The sequence below is a fragment of the Accipiter gentilis genome, unplaced genomic scaffold (assembly GCF_929443795.1).
Source record: "Accipiter gentilis unplaced genomic scaffold, bAccGen1.1, whole genome shotgun sequence".
In the NCBI taxonomy this organism is placed as follows: Eukaryota; Metazoa; Chordata; class Aves; order Accipitriformes; family Accipitridae; genus Astur; species Astur gentilis.
Window position 1 is genome coordinate 1 of NW_026061059.1, and position 23,506 is coordinate 23,506.

General features: G+C 69.4%; 5 protein-coding genes across 11 annotated transcripts; 2 read left to right on the forward strand and 3 right to left on the reverse strand.

The window, feature by feature from the left end:
* Nucleotides 1-2,019: 2,019 nt before the first annotated feature.
* Nucleotides 2,020-9,107, forward strand: ITGB7 (integrin subunit beta 7). The gene is given in 15 exon segments (XM_049797653.1): nt 2,020-2,034; nt 2,195-2,396; nt 2,641-2,811; nt 2,914-2,987; nt 2,989-3,156; nt 4,893-5,051; nt 5,132-5,227; nt 5,326-5,415; nt 5,531-5,671; nt 6,074-6,261; nt 6,439-6,659; nt 7,192-7,414; nt 7,863-8,098; nt 8,667-8,827; nt 8,928-9,107. Coding segments are annotated over 15 exon segments (2,208 nt in total). The 3' UTR covers nt 8,991-9,107.
* A 653-nt stretch (nt 9,108-9,760) lies between these two features.
* Nucleotides 9,761-14,720, reverse strand: ZNF740 (zinc finger protein 740). 4 transcript variants are annotated; one of them, XM_049797662.1, is made up of 9 exons: nt 14,589-14,720; nt 13,175-13,581; nt 12,815-13,013; nt 12,585-12,716; nt 12,204-12,290; nt 12,019-12,090; nt 11,758-11,881; nt 11,526-11,644; nt 9,761-11,396 (listed from the first exon to the last, which is right to left on the reverse strand). In XM_049797662.1, exons 4-9 carry the CDS (start codon nt 12,648-12,650, stop codon nt 11,307-11,309), a joined length of 558 nt encoding a protein of 185 aa, XP_049653619.1. In that variant the 5' UTR covers nt 12,651-12,716; nt 12,815-13,013; nt 13,175-13,581; nt 14,589-14,720; the 3' UTR covers nt 9,761-11,306. The 4 variants fall into 4 exon arrangements, with proteins under 4 accessions (XP_049653619.1, XP_049653616.1, XP_049653617.1 ...); XM_049797659.1 differs by lacking the exon at nt 12,815-13,013 and having other exon boundaries at nt 13,331-13,581; XM_049797660.1 differs by lacking the exon at nt 12,815-13,013.
* Nucleotides 14,721-15,926: 1,206 nt separating this feature from the next.
* Nucleotides 15,927-19,437, forward strand: CSAD (cysteine sulfinic acid decarboxylase). 2 transcript variants are annotated; one of them, XM_049797654.1, is made up of 14 exons: nt 15,927-16,052; nt 16,152-16,278; nt 16,673-16,763; nt 16,902-17,008; nt 17,129-17,244; nt 17,353-17,432; nt 17,525-17,579; nt 17,716-17,832; nt 17,946-18,010; nt 18,141-18,222; nt 18,310-18,509; nt 18,590-18,641; nt 18,902-18,991; nt 19,098-19,437. In XM_049797654.1, the coding sequence occupies exons 1-14, from the start codon at nt 15,927-15,929 to the stop codon at nt 19,269-19,271; spliced, it is 1,482 nt and encodes a 493-aa protein (XP_049653611.1). In that variant the 3' UTR covers nt 19,272-19,437. The 2 variants fall into 2 exon arrangements, with proteins under 2 accessions (XP_049653611.1, XP_049653612.1); XM_049797655.1 differs by lacking the exons at nt 15,927-16,052; nt 16,152-16,278; nt 16,673-16,763; nt 17,129-17,244 and having other exon boundaries at nt 16,922-17,008.
* On the reverse strand, nt 19,438-21,108 carry LOC126037353 (death domain-containing protein CRADD-like). Of its 2 annotated transcripts, none has more exons than XM_049797657.1 (2): nt 20,910-21,108; nt 19,438-20,215 (listed from the first exon to the last, which is right to left on the reverse strand). In XM_049797657.1, exon 2 carries the CDS (start codon nt 20,181-20,183, stop codon nt 19,536-19,538), a length of 648 nt encoding a protein of 215 aa, XP_049653614.1. In that variant the 5' UTR covers nt 20,184-20,215; nt 20,910-21,108; the 3' UTR covers nt 19,438-19,535. The 2 variants fall into 2 exon arrangements, with proteins under 2 accessions (XP_049653614.1, XP_049653613.1); XM_049797656.1 differs by having other exon boundaries at nt 19,438-20,251; nt 20,910-21,107.
* Nucleotides 21,109-21,252: 144 nt separating this feature from the next.
* IGFBP6 (insulin like growth factor binding protein 6) lies at nt 21,253-23,447 on the reverse strand. Of its 2 annotated transcripts, none has more exons than XM_049797664.1 (4): nt 23,008-23,447; nt 22,384-22,454; nt 22,167-22,286; nt 21,253-21,490 (listed from the first exon to the last, which is right to left on the reverse strand). In XM_049797664.1, the coding sequence occupies exons 1-4, from the start codon at nt 23,294-23,296 to the stop codon at nt 21,377-21,379; spliced, it is 594 nt and encodes a 197-aa protein (XP_049653621.1). In that variant the 5' UTR covers nt 23,297-23,447; the 3' UTR covers nt 21,253-21,376. The 2 variants fall into 2 exon arrangements, with proteins under 2 accessions (XP_049653621.1, XP_049653620.1); XM_049797663.1 differs by having other exon boundaries at nt 22,384-22,457.
* Between the last annotated feature and the right edge of the window lie 59 nt (nt 23,448-23,506).

The window sequence follows — 23,506 nt, forward strand, 5'->3', positions numbered from 1 at the left end:
CAGGGGCCGGTTTTGGGGGTTCCTCACCATTCCGGGGGGGCGTTGTGTCCCGGGGAGGGGAGGGGGGGGTCGTGGCCGTGGGGGGGGGTCACAGTGTGGTTTTGGGGGGGTCGCAGGGTGGGGTGGGGTGCGTTGGGGTCCCCCTGAGATGTGTCCCATGGGGGGGGGGGGGTGTCTCATGCGGTCCCCATTTCCCGTGGGGAGGGGGGGGGGGGTGTCACCGTGTCCTGGGGGGTCCCCACGAAGTCCCCGTGTCCGTGGGGGGGTCCCTGGGGTCCCCGTGGGGCTGCAGCATCCTGTTGCAGTAGGGGTGCGGGGGGGGGGGGGGGGCTGGTGTCCCTTGGGGTGGGATGCTGGGGGGGGGGGGGGTGTCCCAGGCTCCCTGGGGACCATGTGCCTGGGGGTCCCCGGGCCCCCAAGTATCCCATGAGGGTCCCTGTTGTCTCGGGGGCCCCCCCCCATGTGCTGTGGGGCCCGGTGGGTGCCAGCCCCCCCACCCCCCTCCCTTGCATGACCCCCCCCCCACCCCCCCCCATCCCTGCGGTTTGTCACCAGGAAGCAACAAAACCTCAGTGACAAACAGCCGGGGGGGGGCCGGGGGGGGCCCCCCCCAGCACCCGTCTGTCTCCCACATCCCCTCGGGGGGCAGGGACATGGGGGGGCAGGGTGAGGGGTGCAGGGGAACGGGGGGTGCAGGGGATGAGGGGTGCAGGGGAAAGTGGGGTGCAGGGGATGAGGGGTGCAGGGGAAAGTGGGGTGCAGGGGGATGTGGGGTGCAGGGGATGCAGAACGTGGGGTGCAGGGGGTGCAGGCAACATGGGGTGCAGGGGAATGTGGGGTGCAGGGGATGCAGAATGAGGGGTGCAGGGAATCTGGGGTGCAGGGGATGTGGGGTGCAGCGGATGCAGAACGTGGGGTGCAGGGGAACGGGGGGTGCAGGGGACGCAGAACGTGGGGTGAAGGGAACGTGGGGTGCAGGGGATGGGGGGTGCAGGGGAAAGTGGGGTGCAGGGGGATGTGGGGTGCAGGGGATGCAGAACGTGGGGTGCAGGGGGTGCAGGCAACATGGGGTGCAGGGGATGTGGGGTGCAGCGGATGCAGAACGTGGGGTGCAGGGAATCTGGGGTGCAGGGGATGCAGAACGTGGGGTGCAGGGGATGTGGGGTGCAGAGGATGCAGAATGTGGGGTGCAGGGAACGGGGGGCGCAGGGGATGCAGAACGTGGGGTGCAGGGAACGTGGGGTGCAGGGGACGCAGAACGTGGGGTGAAGGGAACGTGGGGTGCAGGGGATGTGGGGTGCAGGGGAACGGGGGGTGCAGGGGATGCAGAACGTGGGGTGCAGGGAACGTGGGGTGCAGGGGAACGTGGGGTGCAGGGAACATGGGGTGCAGGGGATGCAGAATGAGGGGTGCAGGGAATCTGGGGTGCAGGGGATGTGGGGTGCAGGGGATGCAGAACGTGGGGTGCAGGGGATGTGGGGTGCAGAGGATGCAGAATGTGGGGTGCAGGGAACGTGGGGTGCAGGGGATGCAGAATGAGGGGTGCAGGGGAACGTGGGGTGCAGGGGATGCGGGGTGCTGGGGATGCAGAATGTGGGGTGCAGGTAACATGGGGTGCAGGGGAAGTGGGGTGCAGGGGATGCGGGGTGCAGAGGATGCAGAACATGGGGTGCAGGGGAACATGGGGTGCAGGGGATGCGGGGTGCAGGGGATGCAGAACGTGGGGTGCAGGGGAACGTGGGGTGTAGGGGATGTGGGGTGCAGAGGATGCAGAACATGGGGTGCAGGGGAACATGGGGTGCAGGGGATGTGGGGTGCAGGGGATGCAGAACGTGGGGTGCAGGGAACGTGGGGTGCAGGGGATGTGGGGTGCAGGGGATGCAGAACGTGGGGTGCAGGGGATGCAGAATGTGGGGTACAGGGGATGTGGGGTGCCGGAGGGACACCGCAGAGGGACGCGGGGTGCAGGGAGGCGAGGTCTGGGGCGATGGGTGCAGGAGGGATGTGGGGCGCAGAGCGATGGGCGCCAGCGAGGTGGGTGCTGGGGGGGGGGGGGTTGTGGGGTGCAGGTGGCTGTGGGGTGCGGGGAGGGGGGGGGGGAGGGGGCGACACGTGGAGCGGTGGGTGCGGGGGCAGGGTGGGGCAGGGGGTGCTGGCACTGACCCCCCCCCCCCCCCCCCTCCGTTTCCCACAGGATTTCACGCGGGGTGGGGAGGCCGAAGCCACCCGCTGCGCCCCACGGGAGACCCTGGAACGAGCTGGGTGCCCCCCCGGCGCCGTGGTGGAGCCACGCGGCAGCGTGAGGGTGCTGGAGGATGAGGAGTTGGGTCCCGGGGGGGGCCGGGGGGGGCCCAGCCAGCTGCGGCCCCAGAGCATCCAGCTGCTCCTCCGGCCGGGTGAGGAGGGGGGGAGACGGGGAGAGGGATGGGGTGGGGGGAGAAGATACAGAAAATGGGGTGGGGGGGGGGGGGTTGGGGGGGTGAAGAGGAAGGTGGAGGATGGGGGGGGGGGGCTGGCGGAGGAGGATGGGGGGGACGGAGCGATGCTGGGGAAGGGTGCCGGTGGGATGCGGGGGGAGCTGGGGGCTTGGGTTTTGGGGGGGGGGGAGGCCACCGGCCCCCCCCTGACCCCCCCCCCCAGGGGAGGAGCAGAGTTTCCAGGTGCGGTTCCGCCGGGCGCCAGGTCACCCCGTGGACCTCTACTACCTGATGGATCTCTCCTACTCCATGAGGGACGACCTGGAGAACGTCCGCAAGCTGGGCAGCGACCTCCTGGCCGCCCTACGCAACGTCACCTCCTCCGTCCGCATCGGTGGGGACGCCCCGGCGGGATTTCGGGGTGCTCGGGTGCCCCCCCCCACCCCACCCCCCCATTCCCATAATCCCGCGACACCGACGTTTCGTTCTCCGCCAGGTTTCGGTTCTTTCGTGGACAAGACGGTGCTGCCCTACGTCAGCACGGTGCCCTCCAAATTGCGGAACCCCTGTCCGGAGCGACAGGAACCTTGCGACCCCCCCCGTCGCTTTTCGCCACGTCCTCTCCCTCACCGCCGACGCCGGGGAATTCGCCGAACGCGTCAGCCGCCAGCGCATCTCCGGCAACCTGGACGCACCCGAGGGCGGCTTCGACGCCATCATGCAGGTGGCCGTCTGCGAGGTGGGCACGTGCGAGCGAGCGGGCGCGGGCGATGCTGCGGGCGAGCGCGGCTGGGAACGTCGGTCGCGTGCAAGAGCGTCTGCCAGGGTGCCCGCCCGAAACCGCGCTTGCCTGCGAGCGTTGCCGGCGCACCGGGGCGGGCGTGCAAGCGTTGCTGCGTGCGAGAGGGCGTGCAAGTCTGTGAGCGTGCCCGCGTGCAAGGGCGAGCGCCAGCGCGCCTGCCTGCAGGCGATCCTGCAGATGCGTCTGCCTGCAAGAGCGCGTGCAAGCGTGCCTGCCCGCGTGGCTGCCTGCAAGAGCGTGTGTAAGCGTGCGTGCAAATGCGCTTGCCTGCGAAAGCGTGTGCAAGCGTGCGTGCAAGCGTGCCTGCCTGCACGGGTGCCTGCAAGAGCGCGTGCAAGTGTGCGTGCAAATGTGCCTGCCTGCAAAAGCGCCTGCATGCACGGGCGCCTGCAGGAGCATATGCAAGCGTGCGTGCAAGCATGCCCGCCTGCAAGAGGATGTGCAAGTGTGCGTGCAAATGTGCTTGCCTGCGAAAGCGTGTGCAAGAGCACGTGCAGGTGCGCCTGCCTGCAGGTGCGTGTGCAAGTGTTGCTGCACGCAAAAGCACATGCAAGCGCGCCTGCAAGAGCGTGTGCAAGCGTGCGTGCGTGCAAGCATGCATGCCTGCAAGTGAGCCTGCCTGCATGTGCGCCTGCAAGACAATGTCCAAGCATGCGTGCGTGCAAGCATGCATGCCTGCAAGTGAGCCTGCGTGCATGGGCGCCCGCAAGAGCACGTGCAAGCGTGTGCGTGCAAACGTGCCTGCCTGCAAGTGTGCGTGCAAGTGTTGCTGCACGCAAAAGCACATGCAAGCGCGCCTGCAAGAGCGTGTGCAAGCGTGCGTGCGTGCAAGCATGCATGCCTGCAAGTGAGCCTGCGTGCATGGGCGCCTGCAAGACAATGTCCAAGCATGCGTGCGTGCAAGCATGCATGCCTGCAAGTGAGCCTGCCTGCACAGGTGCCTGCAAGAGCGCGTGCAAGTGTGCGTGCAAATGTGCCTGCCTGCAAAAGCGCCTGCATGCACGGGCGCCTGCAGGAGCATATGCAAGCGTGCGTGCAAGCATGCCCGCCTGCAAGAGGATGTGCAAGTGTGCGTGCAAATGTGCTTGCCTGCGAAAGCGTGTGCAAGAGCATGTGCAGGTGCGCCTGCCTGCAAGTGTGCGTGCACGTGTTGCTGCACGCAAAAGCACATGCAAGCGCGCCTGCAAGAGCGTGTGCAAGCGTGCGTGCGTGCAAGCATGCATGCCTGCAAGTGAGCCTGCATGCATGGGCGCCCGCAAGAGCACGTGCGAGCGTGTGCGTGCAAACGTGCCTGCCTGCAAGTGCGCGTGCAAGTGTTGCTGCACGCAAAAGCACATGCAAGCGGGCCTGCAAGAGCGTGTGCAAGCGTGCGTGCGTGCAAGCATGCATGCCTGCAAGTGAGCCTGCGTGCATGGGCGCCCGCAAGAGCACGTGCGAGCGTGTGCGTGCAAACGCGCCTGCCTGCAAGAGTGCGCGCAAGCGTGCCCGCCTGCCAAAACCCGCGTCAGCGTGCGTGCAAGCACAACCGCCCGCAAGCGTGGCTGCGAGCATGCCCGCGTGCAAAAACCTACGCAAGCACCCATGCAAGCTTGCCAGCGCCCACGCCCGTGTCCAAGCTTGGCGTCCACCCTGTTGCGAGCCCCCCCCACCCACCCACGCCCCCCCCCACCCAGGAGCGCATCGGCTGGCGCCCCGTCACCCGCCTGCTGGTCTTCGCCTCCGACGACACCTTCCACACGGCGGGGGACGGCAAACTGGGGGGGATCGTCGTCCCCAGCGACACCCGCTGCCACCTCGATGCCGGCGGCGTTTACACCAAAAGCCACCTCTACGTAGGTCCCCGGATAGCGGGGGGGGTGGGCGGTGAGGTTGGAGGGGGACCCAGCACCCACGTCCCCCCCCCACCTTGCAGGATTACCCCTCGGTGGGCCACTTGGCCCAAGTGCTTTCGGCCGCCAACATCCAGCCCATCTTCGCCGTGACGGGTCCCACCGTGCCCGTCTACCAGGTGAGTGGGGAGGGGGCTGTCCCGGGAGGGCGGGGGTGAGGGGGTTTCCTGGGTGTCCCGTGTGTGTCCCCCCCCACCCTGACCCTGTGCCCACGCAGGAGCTGAGCCGCCTGATCCCCAAATCGGTGGTGGGGGAACTGCGGGAGGACTCCAGCAACGTGGTGCAGCTCATCGCCGACGCCTACAACGTGAGGGGGGGGGGGGGGGGGGGGCACACACGGGGTGCCTGGGTGGGGTGGGTGCCCCCCCAGGGAGGGTCGGTGGGCGCTGACACCCATGGGTGCCCTGTCTCCCCCTCCCCAGAGCCTCTCGTCCACCGTGGAGCTGCAGCACTCGCCGCTCCCCCCCGGCATCAGCCTCAGCTATGAGTCCCACTGTGGGGGCCCCCCCGGCCCCCCCCGGCCCCACGGGGGTTTCTGCACCGGCGTCCGTGTCAACCAGGAGGTGGGGGGACATGGGGGGGGACATTGGAGGGGGAAGATGGGCACAGGCTTGGGGGGCACGGGGGGGGGACGTCGGCACGGGCATGGGGGGGCACAGGGGAGGCATGGGGGGGGGCCACAGCCACAGGTTGGGGGGGGACACGGCCCCGTGGGGCAGCGGGTAGGGCTGGGGGTGCTGGGCTGGGTCAGGTTGGGCTGGACTGGCCCCCCACCACCCCCTCACCACCCCGGGGGGGTGACAGGGCTGGGATTTGGGGGACCCAGGGGGGTGGCAGAGCCCCAGGGACTGATCCTGCACCCACCCGTGTGTCCCCCCGTCCCGTGTCCGACCTGTCTGTGTGTCCCTCTCCATCCCCTTGTGCCGTGGGTGACACCCCCCCCCCCCCCCCCCCAAAACCCACAGGTGACCTTCACGGTGCGGGTGCAGGCGGGGGTCTGCCTGGGGTCCCCGCAGCGGGTGGGACTGCGGGTGCTGGGCTTCGCCGAGGAGCTGAGCCTGGAGCTGGACACCCTCTGCGGGTGCTCCTGCACCCACCACCGGTCCCAGGACCCCCTCTGCCACGGCGGCACCCTCCTCTGCGGGGTCTGCAGGTACCCAGGGACTGGGGGGGGGGGGGGGGGTGGGCAAGATGGGGAGCTGGGCGAGTGGGCTTGGAGGCAATGGGGGGGTGGGCTGGGGGTCCAAGGGGAGGCAAAGCAGAGGGGTGTCCATGGGGCAGGAGTGGGGGGGGGGGGGCTGACCATGGCCCCAACCCCACTTTGCCCCAGGTGCCCGGGGGGTCGTCGGGGCCGTCGGTGTGAGTGCGAGGGGGCGGAGGCGGCGGAGGCGGTGGGGGGCTGCTGGCCCCCCAACAGCACGGGAGGACCCCCCTGCAGCGGGAGAGGCCGGTGCGTCTGCGGTGCCTGCGAGTGCCCCCCCGGGCTCAGCGGGACCCTCTGCCAGTGCGACAACGGCGGTTGCGAGCGCCATGAGGGGCTGCCCTGCGGAGGTGGGGGGGGACACACGCATGGGGGGGGACACGGGGGGCTACGCCTGTGCCCGTCCTGGGGGTTCCCATCCCTGGGGAGGGCGGGGGGGGGGGGGGGTGTCCCTATGGCACGTCCCCAGGGGTCCCATCCCTGTCATATGTCCCTGTCCCTAGGGGTCCCATCTCCAAGGGGGGGGGGGGGGTCTCGTTCCCATCCAGGTCCTGTCCCCACGGGGGTCCTGTCCCCACGGGGGTCCCATCCCCACGGGGGGTCCCGTCCCCACGGCGTGCTCCTGTCCCACAGGTCCTGTCCCCAGCACGTGCCCCTGTCCCCGTGGGGGGGGTCCCGTCCCCATCAGGTGCCCCTGTCCCCATGGGTCCCCTCCCCACCGCATGTCCCACGGGGGTCCCATCCCCATCGCGTTCCCATCCCACTACGGGTGGTCCCGTCCCTGTCCCACGGGTCCCACGCAGAAGCCAGGGGGGGGTGGTCGGGGGGACACCGCGGCGGCCATTTGGGGGGCCGCGTGATGCCAGCGCGGCGGGTGCCCAGGCCCGCAGCGGGGCGAGTGCGTGTGCGGGACGTGCCGATGCCACGAGGGCTTCGGGGGCAGCGGCTGCGGTTGCCCCCTGGGCCGGGGGGGCTGCCTGCACGGTGGCCGGGAATGCAGCGGCCACGGGAGCTGCGTCTGCGGGAGCTGCCTCTGCCAGCCCGGCTACGTGGGACCCTTCTGCGCCCGCTGCCCCTCCTGCCGTACCCCCTGCCAGCGCCTCCGGTGAGCCCCCCCCACCCCGACATGGGGACATGGGACAGGGATCGGGATGGGGACATGGGATGCGGGTGGGGACGTGGGACGCGAGTGGGGTCAGAGGTCATGGGGGGGGGGGGGCGGAATGGGGTGGCCGGGGGGTATGGGGACAAGAGATTGGGATGGGGACACGGGTGGGGAGGGGACGGGCTGAGGGGATGGGGACAGGGACCAGGATTGGGACACGGGACAAGGGTGGGGGAACGGGGACGGGGACATGGAGGGGGGGGCTGAGGGGATGGGGACGAGGGATGGGGGGACGAGGACACGGGCGTGGAGGGGATGGGGTGGGTTGGGGGCTGGCAGGGGCTGGGGCAGGGAAGATGTGGGACAGGGATGGAGCTGGCAGGGGACATGGGGACAGGGGGCCAAGGCCAGCACCCTGATGGAGGGGGCTGGGGGGGGGGGTCCCCAGGGACTGCGCCGACTGCAGTGCCTTCGGGCTGGGGCCGTTGCGGGGGAACTGCAGCCGTGCCTGCGCCCACGTCACCACCCGGGTGCTGCCCGTGCCCCCCCCGGACCCCCAAGCCTGGTGCCGGGAGAAGACCGAGGACGGCCGCGTCCTCCTCATCCTCATCGAGGGAGGGGGTGGCGAGGATGAGGATGAGGATGAGGACAGGGAGGTGACGCTGACCGTCTGGGTTGAGGAGGGTGAGTGCGGGGGCACCCCGGGGACCCCCATGCCCCCCCCTCCCCCGGGATGCCGTGTCTCCACAGACCCTCCGCCTGGGGGTCCCTGCACCCTAAGGGAGCCCCTGTCTGGTGGGGGGGGGTCCCTGTTCTGAGGGACCCTGCACCCCAAAGGACACCCTGCCCAAGGGGAGGGGGGTCCCTGCACCCCCAATAAACCCTGCACCCCACCGGGCCCACAGGGCACCCATGGGGTGTTTGCACCTATGGGACCCCCATGCCCCGAGGGCCCCATATACCTGGGGGGAGCATCCTTGCACCCCCAGTCACCCATGGCTGGGTGGTCGGGGGGGGGGGGGGGGGGGATGTCTTTGCACCTGCAGGACCCCATGGATGGGGGGGTGGGGGTGTCCCTGCACCCATGGGACCCTGTGGGTGGGTGGTCCTCACCCCCATGGGACCCTGTGGGTGGGCGGGGGGGGGGGTCCTTGAGCTTGTGGGACCCTAGGGCTGGTTGGGGTATGTGTGTGGGGGGGGGGGGTCCTCGCCGCCCCGGCCCCCCCCGCCCAGCCCTGCCCCTCTCCCCCAGCCGGGACAGAGGGCACGGCGGGGCTGGTGGCCGGACTGGTGGCCGGGACGGTGGCGCTGGGGCTGCTGGGGCTGGGGCTGTACCGCATCGCCACCGAGGTCTACGACCGGCGGGAATTCCGGCGCTTCCAGCGGGAACGCCAACACGCCCGTTGGAACGAGGTGACCGTCCCCACGTACCCCCGTCTATCCCCAAACTGGGGCCACCACCCCCAGGTCAAGGCCCTGACCCCCCCCCCCCCCAATGCTGTCCTCCCCACAGAACAACCCCCTCTTCAGAAGCGCCACCACCACCACCATCAACCCCAGTTACCGGCCAGGCTGAGGGGACAACCCGAAAACCACCCCGACCCCAGTGTCCGCAGGGACACCCCCTCACCCTCCCCCCCCACCTTGCTGTGCTGGGAGACCCTCAATAAAAGGAACCACCGCGTCCCCCAACGCGTGACACTGTCACCTCCCTTTGCCACTGGGGTCAGGTCCCCAAGGAGGGAGGTAAGTGGGTGCTGGGGGGGGGGGCGACAGCTCCCAGCCAGATCTAGCCCCCCCCGCATCAAGAAGTGGAGCCCGGGTTAAAAAAGAAAAAACCCGACGAGTTTTTATTTAAATAAACCCTAAAGGCTGGGGCGGGGGGGACAGGGACCGACGCTGCGGGGGTGGGGGGTGGGAGGGGGGGGGACACGCTGGGGACGGCTTAGAAAAAAACTACAGTTTAAAAGTGACACAGGGTCAGCCCTGGGGCCGCACCCTGACACCCCCCCCACCCCCCCACCCCCGCCCCGGGGCCGCACCCTGACCCCCCCCCCGCCCCCCCTTCCCTTCCCCCATAGCAAAATAAATGTATTAAACCCAAAAAAAACCAACAAAAAAACACCCCCAAAACTGAAGCTGCGGGGGCAGGGGGGCCCCTGTGCCCCCTCCCTGGGTTTGGGGGGGGGGGGGGGGACCGGGGGGGTGTCTGGATGCGGCCGCTGCACTTTTGCTCTCACCGGTGCAGACGGCGAAACCTCGGTGCCGCCGGTTTCGCTCCCGGTTTCGTTCCCGGTTTTAGTCAGGCCCCCCCGGCTTTCCCACGCCGGGGCAGGGTCTGACCCCCCCTCCCCCCCCCCGAGCTCCCAAAAACCCGGCCTGGCCTTTCCCCCCCCCCCCCCCCGCCCCCCCAAATCTCAGAGACGCAAAAGGCCGACGGGGACGGAGTCAGGCGAGGGGGGGTCTCAGCTCCTGCCTGCAGCCCCCTGCCCGGAGCTGCCCCAGCCGAAGCTCTTCTTGCAGCGCAGCCGGGGGGGGGGGGGGGTGTGTCCCAAAATGGGGGGGGAGTGGGGTGTCTCCTGTCCATTGGGGTGTCCCGACGTGGTATCAACAGAGACAGCACAACCGCCCCCCCCCCAGCCGCATTCGGTACCGACCCCAGTTCCAGGCAGCGCCAGAAAGAGGAACAGGGCGCAAAAACGATGACTTGGGGGCTGGGGGGGGGGGGGAGCAGCAGCCAAATTCGGCCCCTTTGCCCCCCCTGGCGTGGATGCGTTCGACACGGGACGGCACAGCGTCCAGGACCCGCTTGCAGAGCAGTCTGTGCTTTGGGGGGGGTCGCAGGAGGGGCTGGGGGGGCAGCCAGGCACCGTCGGTGTCTCCAGGCCTGTCCCCAAAGAGCCCGACTCTTCTCCGGCATCCCCGAAATGCGGCGTCAGGACAAGCAGCGGTGACCCCCCCCCCCCCCCTCCCCAGTAGGGAGGAGGGCTGGGAGCTGGGGTGGGGGGGGGGTCTCTCCACGGCCACCCCTTGCCCCCCCCCCCGAGGCTCCAGGGCTGTTCAGGTCAAGGGTCTTCCCCTCAGCATCGGGGTTTTCCAGCAAACGGCTCGTTTTTGGGTGAGGCTCCGTCTCACCTCAGGACCCCCCCCCCCCCCAGGTGCGTCACAGCCCCGGCCCCCCCACTGGAGCCGGGGGTGGAGGCGAGCAAAGGCAACGGCCCCAAAACACGCGCGGAAAGGAGAAGAAAACAACAACAAAAAAAAACCAATGAAGAAACTCAAAAGGAAAAGGGAAGCACCGCAGAGCTCGCTGCTGGGACGGTCCCCCCCCGCAGCCGACAGCCGCTGCAGCCCCACCAACGCTTGTTTTTCCTCTTTTTTTCTCAAAAAAACAACAACAAAAAAAGGGGGTTAGACACGGTTCCTCCCTGCGAGACCCTCCTACCTGAGAGCCGAGCGCCTGCGCGAGCCCGTCCGGCGGCCGAAAGGAAGCGGTCGGGGCTGGAGGCGTCCCGGTTTTGCTCTGCTTTAGGCCGGCTTGGGGCTCCAAGCCTTTCCTGAGAGGGGGAGGGCGGGACTCAGGAATAAAACGGGGGGGGGGGCGGGAATAAAAGGCAGGTTTAGAGGCAGCTGCCTGCGGTTTCTGCTGGTCGGGGGAAGGTTTTTCCAGATCATCTTCGAGTTACGGACAGCGCTGTCAGCTGAAAGTCCGGGCGAGCGGCCGGCTCTTCCCCGTCCCTGCCACGGGGAGCTGGAACAGGGGCAAAAACCCAGGAGAAACGGAGGAGGAGGAAGAGGAGGAAGGAAGGGGGGGGGGGGGGGGGAAGGAAAAACAACCACCCCCGGAGCTGCCGTCGGCGTTCCCGGCCAGTGCCGGGGCTCAGCTCGGCTCCTAGAGCAGCAGCTGCGAGTCGGGGGTCTTGGTTTGGCAACCTTGGCACATTCGTTTGTGTCTCAGCAGCCGGTCTGTCCTGGAGAAGCTCTATGGCAGAGGTTGGGGAGGGGGGCGGTTATGAGCCCTGGGGGGGGGGGGGTGTTCTCCCCCCTCCAGCCCTGTCCGAATCCCTAGGGAGCGGATCCCAGCTGGATCCCGGCTCCCCTGGGGTGGTACCTGCATGCAGCGCTCGCACTGGTAGGGTTTCTCCCCGCTGTGGACGCGCTTGTGACGCTCCAGGTGATATTTCTGGATGAAGCGCATGTCGCACACGTCGCACTCGAAGGGCTTCTCACCTGGAAGGAACCGGGGGGGGCCACGATACATAATTAGGGGGGAGCCGGGTGTTTAATTAAGGCAGCCCAGCACTCGTTAGGGGAGCGGAAGGTGGGGCATCGGCCGCCGTTACCGGTGTGGATGAGGATGTGTCTCTTGAGGTGGTAGCTGCTGCGGAAGGCGCCGAAGCAATGCTCGCAGATGAAGTTTTTGGGGATCCTCAGCTGGAAGGAGCCGTTCTGCTCGATCACCACCACCTGCAGAGCAGAGAACCCCCGTCAGCGGGGGGGGGGGCAAATCCGCCCCCCAGAGCCCCCCCCCGGCCGTCCTGCGCCTGCCGGAGTTTGGGAAATCTTCCTCCTCCTCCTCCTCCTCCTCCTCCACGGCGGCAAACCTGGCTGCCGAGGCGGGATCCTCTCCGGGAGGAGCGGCTGGGTCCCTCGGCGCCGGCCACCCGCTTGCGGCGCTGGCACGGGGAGGGAGGACTGGGTCAGTCGCGCCTGTTCCTGCCCCAGGACCCCCCCCCCCCCCCGCCCGTGCCACCCCCCCATCCCGTGAAATCGGGGTCCCACGACCTGCCTTTTTAATGGATTTTTTCGGCTGCGAGGCCTCAGCTGTTTCCTCCTCTTTGCGACTGCGGGATTTCTCGCCGTCCTGACGGAGAGCCTCAAAAAAATCAGATTAGAGGAGGAGAAAATGATGTTAAAGGAGGAAAAAAAATCGAATTAAAGGCGGACAAAGCGGAATTAAAGGAGAAAGCGAAATTAAAGGAGGAGAAAGTCAAGTTAAAGGAGAAAATCAAATGGAAGGAGGGAAAAAACGAGCGAAAGGAGGGAAAAAACGAGCGAAAGAAGGGAAAATCCAAATGCAAGAAGGAAAAAGCAAACGAAAGGAGGAGAGAACGGAATTGCAGCGCCCGCCGTGCCCCCGAGCCCTCCCCGCAGCGGGGAGCGGCCGTACCAGCACGTCGGGGCTGCTCCCCCTCTCCCTGCTCTCGCCTTGTTTCGAGCTCTGTTTCGGCATCATCTTCTTGCTGGCCACCGTCGGCACCAGGCAGACGCCGGAGAGGCCCTCGCAGGCCAGGAGGCTCGCCTGCCGGGAGAGGGGGGAGAGGCGGCCCAGCTGCAGGCGCCGCCGGGGCGAACCAACCCCCCCCGGCCCCTCAAACGAACCAAAACCAAAAACCAAACCCTTGCGAGGGGGACGGAGACCGGACGCCTTCGACCGAGCGATAAAATAAGAGGGGGAGGGGGGGGGAGGCACGAGACCCCCCCCCCCTCCCCAAACCCCCTTTTCGTGAGGCCCGCCGAGGACCTAACGGCTATCGGGAGAGTTCGGATGATCCCTGGAACGGCGGCCGGGAAAAGCTCTGCCGGCTCCGGAAAGGACCTGGGACGGGGAGGGTGACGGGGTGATGGGGGGGGGGGGCCCGCGCCGGCACCCACCGCCCCAGCGGGGAGGGAGCTGCCGGGCCGAGCGCTCTCCCCCCCCTCCCCACGCTTCTCGGCTTCGGATCTTGGGGAACGGGTGGGAAAATTGGGGCTCATTACCTGAGCCATCTTGTGTCTGTCTGTCTGTCCTCGACAAACGGATTGTAACAATTCTTTAGCCTTAATTCTCGCCCAGGAAAAGAATTTTTTTAACGGTTAGAAAGGTGGGTTCAGTTAATCATTTTTTTTTTTTTTTTTGCCGGGCTCGTCCAGTACCCTCCACTTTGCCGACATCTTTGCCCCGGCGCCGCGGGTGCGGTGAGGCGCTTCCTCCTCAACCCCGGGGGGGGGCTGGCAGGGTTAGGCAGGGTTAGGCAGGACGGGCAGCTGCCTGTAACGCTTCTTAGAGAGGGGACATCTCCCCTCCCTTCCCCCCCCCGCCCCCCCCCTGCCCGGGGTGGGAGCCGGCTCCCCGCGGGGACAACGCTGCTGCCGCTGCCGGTGCCGCTGCCGGTGCCGGTCTTCGCCTGCGGGGAGGGAGGGGATGGTTATGGGGGGGGAGGGCCCCCCCCGGGATGGGGGGGGGGGGGGGGCGGCGACCGGCCCCAAGGTTGGGGGTGGGGGGAGGTCCCTGTCCCTGCTGAGCCCCAGCCAGACCCCCCCACAGGGTCGATTTGGGTGTGGGGGACAGGAGGTGGGGGGGTGGCTCTGGGGTGGGGGGTGACATGGGTGCGGATGATGGCATGGGGGGGGGGGGCAGGGGGTGACACTGGGGAAGGAGGACCTTGGAGTGCGTGGGGGGTGTCCCAAGGTGGGGGTGAATGACCCTAAGGGTGCACAGGGGGGGGGGTCCTGGGGGTGTGAGTGACCCTGGAGTGTGCGGGGGGGGGGGGGGGGTGTCCTAGGGTGAGGTGACATGGGGATGGGGGGATCCTGGGGGGCTGACCCTGTGTGACAAGGGTGCTGGTGTCCCAGGGCGGGGTGATATGTCGGGGGCTGGGGATGATCCCGGTGGGGGTCACCCTGTGCGTGTGTGAGGGGTGGGTGTGCCAAGGCGGGGGGGTCCCAGGGCGGAGGGAGGGGGGGGGGGGGGGGGTCCCGGGGATTGTGATCCTGTGTCAGTGGTGGGATGAGACCGGGGCTCCCGGGGCGGGCACCGGGGGGGGGATCACACCGTGGGGGGGGGGTGGGTGTCACACCGGGGGCAGAGGGGTGACCCCGCGGGGGGAGGGGCCGCCCCTCCCGGTAGGGGCGTACCGCGCCTGCGCGCTGGGCCCGCCCGGCCATTTCCCCCCCACCCCCTCCCGCCGCCCCCCCGCTTCCCCCTCTCCCCCCCTTCCCCCCTCCCCGGTGCCGCCCGGGAGGGGCGGGGCTGAGGCGGCGGCGGCGGCGGCCGGGCCCGGGCCCGGGCCCGGTGAGACGCGCGGGCGGCCCCCGCTAGGCCGGGCCGGGCCGTGAGCCCGATACCGCCCGTCCCCCCCTTCTCCCTCCCTCCCGGGGAGCTCCGTGCCGGCGGGAAGGAGCGGGTCCGTACCTGCCGCGGCCCCTCCGCGCTCCGCTCCGCGCCGCCCGCCGCACCGACAAGTTTACAAACAGCCGCGGCCCCAGCGCCCCCCCCCCTTCCTCGGCCGCCGCCGCCGACCCGGAACCGGAAACACCCGCCCTCCCTCCACCGCCGCGCCAGCGCTTCCGGCGGGGGAGCGGCAGGAAGCGTGGGGGGGGGAAAGGGCCGTGCGCACCCCCGCGCATGCGCGCTGCCGCGCCGTGACGCCGCCGCCTGCGCCGCCATCTTAGGGTCGGGGCTGTTGCCGGGGTAACGCGGGACGGCGCGGCCTGGTCCGGCGGTGGGGCCCGGGTTCGGGCCCGGGCCTGGGCCTGAGCCCCCCCCGCTGACCGCCCTGGTTGCCCCGGGGGGAACCGCCTGTACGTTATTGCTCCCCTGCCTCCCCCCTCGGATAGGGCCTGCCCCCCCTCATTGCCCCCGGGGGGAGTTTTTACACACACAGCCCGCCCCCCCCCGCCCACCCCTACGACCCCCTTGGGGGGACCCCCATCCCCCCTGTGACTCCCTCGGGGGGGTTGGTCCCCTCCTTCCTCTGTCCCCCCACCTCACTGGCCCCCTGGAGCAGCTCCTGTCCCTCGCTGTGGCTTGATGCCGGGGGGGGGGGGGGGAGGGGGGGGGCAAATAGGGTCTCCCCATCCCCCCTCACTGCTGGGGACAGGCCTGTCCCTGTCTGGGGGCTCCCGGTGGCCCCGTGGCCCCTCCCAGCTGGGCAGCCCTGGCACCGGGGCCGGTGGCAGCGCTGGGTTCCCCCCCACACACACACAAAGGGCGAAAGCCACGTCCCTGTCCCCCTGCTTCCCGCTGGCTGCCCGGTGCTCTCGGTGACGACCCCAGGCCCGGCGGGGTGCACGGGCACGGGGTGGGGGGGGGACATTGGGGATGGCTGCTCTCTGCTGACTGTGCTTCCCTCCCCTCTCCCCTCAGCTCCCTAGAGGCACCGTCCCTGCTGCTCCACCCTGCCTGCATGCCACCTGGCTCCCAGAGCCCCACTGGGAAGGGGGCACAACTTTGGGGAAGCCCCCCCCCCCCCCCACCCCGGCCTCCCAGGTGCGTCTTTAAGAGCCGCTCTTCGCCACCGCGTACTTTGTCCCTTGTTCCTCTGCGACGACGTGGCCGAGAGGATAATCCCTGCCTGCATGAGGTGAGGGCGAGCCGGGAGCACCTCATCCTGGCACGCTTCCTGGCCGGCACGTTCCGCCGATCCCCGCGAAGGGTGGGAAGGCGGGGGGGTCCCTCCCGGCCCGTGGTGGGGGGTGACGGCCGTCCCGTGGCTGCCCCGCTGTGGATGAGGTGGCCAGGACCGGCGTGATGGCGGAGAGCAGCTGGCTGGAGCGTCCCGGCTTGGATAAAGCAGCCGGGGAGGAATTCCTGCGGGAAGCCTTCCAGGTCCTGCTGGATGAAGCCGTGCGGAAGGGGACGGATGTGACCGAAAAGGTGGGTGAGACCCGGAGGCCCCCAGCGAGGTGGTGGGGAGGGACGGAGCGGGGGTCCCTGCCTGACCGGGGCCGAATCCTGTTCCCCCCTTCCCCGCAGGTCTGTGACTGGAAGGAGCCCCAGGAGCTGCGGGAGCTGCTGGACCTGGAGCTGCGGAGCAGCGGGGAGCTGCCGGAGCGGCTACTGGAGCGCTGCCGGGACGTCATCCGCTACAGCGTCAAAACCTGTGAGCCCCGCTGCTCCGGGTTCAGCCCACTCCTCCCAGTTCAGCCCCTCTGCTCCCCAGTTCAGCCCCAGCTGCTCCCCGTTCAGCCCCTCTGCTCCCCGGTTCAGCCCCAGCTGCTCCCAGTGGTCCCAGTCTGGCAAGGCTGGCTCCCCACCCCAGCCCGTCGCTGTCCTGGGGTCATGGGTCCTTCACGGTCCCACTCGCGTCCCTGTCCCACACACGGCTCCAGAGGTGGCCCTGCTCCCACGGGTGACAGTTGCCCCCTTGTGGCAGCATCCCCAGGGCATGAGTCCCCGTGGTGACAGGGATCCCGTGAGGAGGGGGCCGAGGGGGTGGCTCCTGTCCCCCTGCCCCTGACGCTGCCCCTGTCTCACCCCACCCCCCCCACCCCCAGGTCACCCTCGCTTCTTCAACCAGCTCTTCTCTGGCCTGGACCACCACGCGCTGGCAGGACGCCTGATCACCGAGGCCCTCAACACCAGCCAGTATGTGCCCAAAAATAGGGGGGGCTGGCCCTAAGCAGGGGTATTTTGGGGTGCTGAGGTTTTGGGGAGCCTGGAAGAGGTGGGGGGGAGTGGTGCCAGCAGGCTGGACCCCCCCACGGGTGTCGTGCCCCCCTGTAGATACACCTACGAGATCGCCCCGGTGTTCGTGCTGATGGAGGAGGTGGTGCTGGCCAAGCTGCGGGAGCTGGTGGGCTGGAGCAGTGGCGACGGCATCTTCTGCCCAGGTACCCAGATCCCTCCCGGTCCCGCCCGTGGCTTGTCCCTGTCCCCGTCCCCACCTGTGACCCCAGTGGTGGCTCAGCACCGTCCCTGGCTGTGACGCGGGTGTCCCTGTCCCCTGGCAGGAGGCTCCATCTCCAACATGTATGCCATGAACGTGGCCCGGTTCCATCACTTCCCGGAGAGCCGGCAGAAGGGCAGCTGGGCTCTGCCGCGCCTGGCCCTCTTCACCTCCCGGGAGGTGCGGAGCGGGGTCTGCCAGCCTCGGGGCGTGGGGACGGGAAAGGGATGGGGTTTGGGACCAGCCCCCCCCTCCCCCAAATCTGACCCCCATCTTCTCCCCGCTCAGAGCCACTACTCCATCCAGAAAGGAGCTGCGTTCCTGGGCATCGGCACCGACAACGTCCACCTGGTCGGCACCGATGAGAGGTGAGTGCCGGAGCTGATCCCAGCCGGGCTCTGCCAGCCCTGCTTCCCCAGCCCATCCCTGCTGCCATTTTGTTTCTCTCCCCGTCCCTCAGGGGGAAGATGATCCCCGAGGAGCTGGAGAAGGAGATCCAGAGGGCAAAAGCCGAGGTGAGGCGGGGTGGGGGACAGAGGGGAGCGTCCGTGGGGTGCTGGGTCCAGGTGCTGGGGCAGAGCCGTCCATGAAAGAGCCTGCCCCATCCCACCGACCCCTGCCCCACCCCAACGTCCCCTTGTCCGCCCACAGGGCGCCAAGCCTTTCTTCGTCTGTGCCACCTGCGGCACCACCGTCCTGGGTGCCTTCGACCCGCTGGACGGCATCGCCGACATCTGCCAGCGCCACGGCCTCTGGTTCCACGTGGACGTGAGTAACAGGGGGAGATATCTGGGGCTGAAGGGGGGACACATGCACGTGCCCCCTTGGGACCCCCTCTTCCTGCCGGCGCCGGCTCTGACACCCCTATCCCTGCCCGGCAGGCAGCCTGGGGCGGCAGCGCCCTGCTCTCCAGCAAACACCGGCACCTCCTGACTGGCATTGAGAGGCGAGTGACCCTCTCCGACTCTGAGCTCCCCACAAAACAGGCTCAAAACTCCCCGTTTAAGGACTTGGAGACCCCCCTCTCCCCGCGCTGGGGCCTCGCTGTCCCCCCTCAAAACTCTCCTCTCCCGCAGGGCCGACTCGGTGGCCTGGAACCCCCACAAGATGCTGACAGTGGGTTTGCAATGTTCGGCCTTCCTGCTCCGCGACACCTCCGTAAGTCCCACAGCCCCTTCCCCTCTGTGGGTCTGCCCCACACCACCCCACTATGCCAGTTGGGGGGCTGACCGCCGTCTCCCCCAGGGCCTCCTCCAGCGCTGCCACGGCGCTGGCGCCACGTACCTCTTCCAACCTGATAAATTTTACGACGTCACCTACGACACGGGGGACAAGACCCTGCAGTGCGGCCGCCGGGTGGACTGCTTCAAGCTCTGGCTCCTCTGGAAAGCCGCCGGGACCGAGGGGCTGGCGCGCCGCGTCGAGCGGGCCTTTGCCTACACCCGGTGAGCGCTGGAGTGGGGGGACACACACCAGCCCCCCACCCCACACTCCTGGGGCTTCACGCTCTCTCCTTCCTCCCTAGGTACCTGGCCGAGGAGGTGAAGAGGAGGGACGGCTTCCAGCTGGTGCTGGAGGTACGGCTCGTCACCTGGGCTCTGCCGTGTGCCGAACCGCAGCCGGGGGGGTGTTTTATGTTGTTTCCCTCCCCCTTAATAACACCCTAAGGCATTGCCAAGCCCCGGGGAGAGGAGCCACCTGCCCTGAGCTCTGTCCCGAGGTTTAAATCCCCAGGGCAGTCCCAAAATGGGGATCGGGGGCAAAGTGGTGCCCCCCACCAGGGTCTGGGTCTCCTTGAGGGACCGTGATCCCTTTCCTCCTCCTCTTCCTCCCACAGCCAGAGTTCATCAACCTCTGCTTCTGGTTTGTGCCCCCCAGCCTGCGGGGCAGGGAGGGCTCCCCGGATTACTGGCCGAGGTTGGGGAAGGTGAGCACAGGAGCCGGCCGTCCTGCCCCACCAAAAAAAAAACCCAAATTCCACCATCCCCCCCCAACTGCAGCCCCGCGGTGACGGGGTCTTCCCCACGGCACAGGTGGCTCCCGCCATCAAGGAGCGGATGATGAGGAAGGGGTCCATGATGGTGGGCTACCAGCCCCATGGCGCCAGGGTCAACTTCTTCCGCCAGATCGTCACCAACCCCACCGTCACCAAGGACGACTTGGATTTCTTCCTGGATGAGATCGAGAGGCTGGGACAGGATTTGTGAGGACCCCAGGGGGGCCCCCTTACCCTCTGCCCAGAGATCCCCCCAGCCCTGAGGAACAGGAGCAGAGCCCAGCGTTCCTCCCGGCTCCTGCGTCCCACCTTAAATTCGGAATAAAGGCGGGCACGGCTCGGCGCCCGACCCCAAGAACATCCCACGCGGGTGGAATAAAAACACTTTTACTGTTCCCTCTTCAGTATTAAAACCCCGCAAAAAAGAGCGGCGGGGGGGTTCGGTGGGCAGGAGCAGGCAGCCCCCCCGCCTCCCTCAGTCCCCCTGGAAGCTCTGGAGGAGGTCGAGCACCTCGGGGTCCAGGCTGGCGGGGGCCAGGCAGGCGTAGAGGCGCGGGGCCGTGGCTTCCTGCTTCTCCCGCCGCCGCCACTCCCGCAGCATCTCGAAGCTCTGCATGACGACGTTGCGGGGGTTATCCTCCCGAATCTGGTCCAGGCGGCTCCTCTCCAGCCCCAGGTACCCGATTCCCACCTCCTGCCACTCTTTGCCCAGTTTTTGGGCGATCTGGATCAGATCCTTCTCCGTCAAGCGCCGGGGACGCAGGGAGAGAGGGGAGGACGCGGTCGGCAGCGAGACGGGCTGACGTCCCTCGTCCTCCTTCCCGCGTCCCAACGGAGCCGAGGGGCCGCCGGCCTCCCCCTTCTCCCCGGGGTCTTCCGTGCCGGGGAGCTGGTGGAGGCGGATGAGGTCATGGCGGTGGATCTGCCGGAGGAGGTCGGCGGTGATGCGCAGGGCCTGCCCGGGGAAGCGCTGGAGCAGGAGGCTGCAGAGGTCGGGGCGGGTGGCGGGGCGCAGTTCGGCCAGGGGCAGCCGCTCCTCCAGCAGGTACTTGAGGGTCTGGAACTGCTCCTCCGTCAGCGCCCGCTGCAGCGCCAGCAGCGTTTCCCGCTCGCCCCGAGACATCGCGCCTCGGGGGGCTCCGTCAGCCCCGCCGCCTGCCGTGGGGCCGGGTCAGCCCCCTGCCCCACAGCCTGCCGTGGGGCTGGGTCACTCTGCTGACCCCGGTGCCCCCCAGCCTGCCGTGGGGCCGGGTCAGCCTGATGCCCCCCAGCCTGCTGTGGGGCCGGGTCAGCCTGGTGCCCCCCAGCCTGCCGTGGGGCCGGGTCAGCCTGGTGCCCCCCAGCCTGCCGTGGGGCCGGGTCAGCCTGGTGCCCCCCAGCCTGCCGTGGGGCCGGGTCAGCCTGGTGCCCCCCAGCCTGCTGTGGGGCCGGGTCAGCCTGGTGCCCCCCAGCCTGCGGTGGGGCCGGATCAGCCTGATGCCACCCCATACTCCCAACCTGCCATGGGACCAGGTCACCCTGGTGCCCCCCCCCAGGCTACCCGGTGCCTGGGTCACCCTGATGCCACCCCATACTCCCAAGCGGCCACGGGGCCGGGTCACCCTGCTGCCCCCAATGTCCCCCAGCCTGCCGTGGGACCAGGTCACCCCGGTGCCCCCCCCAACCTGCCCGGTGCCCGGCTCACCCTGATGCCACCCCATAGGCCCCAGCCCACCGTGGGGCCCACTGTCCGCCAGCCCACCACGGCGCCGGATCCCCCCCGACCCCTCAACCACCCCGGTGCCCACCATCGGGCCGGACACCCCCCCCCCCCCGGTGCCGCCACCCGCGTCCCCCCGCAGCCCCTCACCGCGCTCCGCGCCGCTCCCGTGCGGGCCGTGGCCTCCCGCTTCCCGCCAGGGCGGGGCGCGGGGCGGGGCTTTGGGGAATTGAGGCGTGTTTTAGGGAGGGGGCGTGGTTTGGGTCGGCCCGGGATGGGGGCGTGGCTGAGAGGTGGGGCGTGGCTTCGGGCGGTGAGGGGCGTGGCTTGGGGCAGTTTCCGGGTGTAGGGGCAGCTCTCGGGGGGGGGGGGGGATTGGGGCAGTTCTGGGGGTCCTGGGGGCAGTTTCAGGGTGCAGGGGCAGCGAGGGGGTGGGGGAGGCAGCGAGGGGGCAAAGCTGGGGCAAGCCGGGGAGAGTCCGTGCACCCCGAAAGTGCGGGAGGGAGGGAGCTGAACCCACTTTTGGGGTTCCCCCCCCCCCCCTCTCGAGACAGAGACAGCGGGACCCCCCTTCCCCACGTCACGCTGTATTTCGGGGTCCCAGCCCCGGGCCCCTCTCAGGTGGGGGGGCAGCGGGGGGTCCCCCCCTGCCCCTCGGTGCCCGCCAGCGGGTGTCCCCTCCGGTCCACGCACCAGCACTGCCCGCGCTTCAGCCCCTGGGAGGCCCGGCACTGCGGGGGGGGGGGTCGGAATTGGGGTGAGGGGGGGCCCCCCCGACCCCCCGGGAGGTCTTGGGGGGGCTCTGCCCTCCGAAGCACCCAGCAAGGGGAAACTTGAGGCCCCAGATGCTGCTGCCCACTGGGCGTCGTGGTCTGGGGAAACTGAGGCACGGGGGGGGGGACCCCAAAACTGAGTTTCATGGTCTGGGGAAACTGAGGCACGGGGGGGGACACCCCCCAAAACTGAGCTTCATGGTCTGGGGAAACTGAGGCACGGGGGGGACACCCCAAAACTGAGCTTCATGGTCTGGGGAAACTGAGGCACGGGGGGGGACCCCAAAACTGAGTTTCATGGTCTGGGGAAACTGAGGCACGGGGGGGACCCCAAAACTGAGTTTCATGGTCAGGGAAAACTGAGGCACGGGGGACACACCCCAAAACTGAGCTTCATGGTCTGGGGAAACTGAGGCACGGGGGGGGACCCCAAAACTGAGCTTCATGGTCTGGGGAAACTGAGGCACGGGGGGGGACACCCCAAAACTGAGCTTCATGGTCTGGGGAAACTGAGGCACGGGGGGAGGGCGGGATATTGGGGTCCCCTGCGCCCTACTCCCCCCGACACAGGGAAACTGAGGCACGGGCAGCTCCTCCTTCCTCCTCTGCCCCCCCCCCCCGTGTCCCCCCCCACCTGCTTGGGGCGGTAGAAGCCGCGGGTGTCGCAGTTGGGGAGGAAGATGGCGGAGGCGGTGCGGTACAGCCCGGCCCGCAGCTCCTGCAGGACGGCGGCCAAATGCCCCCGGCACGGAGCCTGCGGGGGGGTGAGGGGGGGTCACGGAGAGGGTCGCACCCCCGGACCCCCCTTCACCCCGGTAGCGAATCCCCCCCCCCCCCCCCCCAGCACCCACCGTTTCCAGCTCCTCCTTGCCGTCAGCCGGGGGGGGCGGCGTGGGGGGGGACCCCTCCTGGGGGCTGTCTCCTGCTGGGGGGGGGGGGCAGGGCTCAGTGGGTGCCCCCCCCCAAAAAAATCCCATCGCAGCCCCCCCCCTTGCAATCCTGCCCGCAGCCACTGGGGGGGCGCCCCCGCCCCCTCCGGCCCCCCCCCCCCTCGGGATTTGGGGGTTCCCCCCCCTCTTCCCAGCACCCCCCCAATATGGGGGTCCCAGCACCCCCCCCCAATATGGGGGTCCCAACCCCCAGGGATACGGGACCCCCCCTCTCCTAGTGCCCTCCCCCCGCAGGATATGGGGGTCCCCCCCTCATTTCTCACCCCGCCGTTCCCCCCCCCCCCCGTGTACCGGGATCCCCCGGGATTCGTGTGTGTGTCCCCCCCCCCCCCCCCCCGGCTTCTCAGGACCCCCGGTGCCCCCCCCGTCCCGTCCCGGTTGGCGTCCACCGGCTCCGCCCCGGGGGTGCCCCGGTGTCCCCATCGCTCCCGAACAGCCCCCCCCCCCCCCGCACCCACCCCCGAGGGGGGGGGGGGTGTGTGTCTCCCGGTGTCCGTCCCCCCCCCCCCCCCTCCCCGCTCTCACCTGCGGGGGCTCCGGTACCGGCGGGGCGGGCACGGAGGGGGCGGCAGAGCCCGGTGCCCCGGAGGAGGGCGCGGAGCGGGGCGCGTTCCCCGGGCCGGGGGATGCACCGGAGCCCCCGGGCACAGCCCGGTGTGTAAACCCCGCACGGTTCCCCGGGACCGCGGGGGGAGGAAACAGTCGCCGTTGCCGGTACCGGTCCCGGTCCCTCCGTTTCCTCACCGCCGTTACCGGCAACCGGAGCCGCCTCCGTCAGCAGCACCAGAAGCACCAGCCGGTAACCCGCCCGCATGGCGGCACCGGCACCGGCACCGGGACCGGGACCGGCACCGGCACCGGGACCGGGACCGGGACCGGGACCGGGACCGGGACCGGGACCCACCGGAGCGGTCCCCGCCGCCTCCCGCTCTGCCCCTGCCCGGCCCCGCCGCCGTCCTTAAGTAACGGCGTCCGCCCCCCCCCCCCCCCCCTCCTCCCCGGGCCGCGCCGCCAGGTGCCCCCG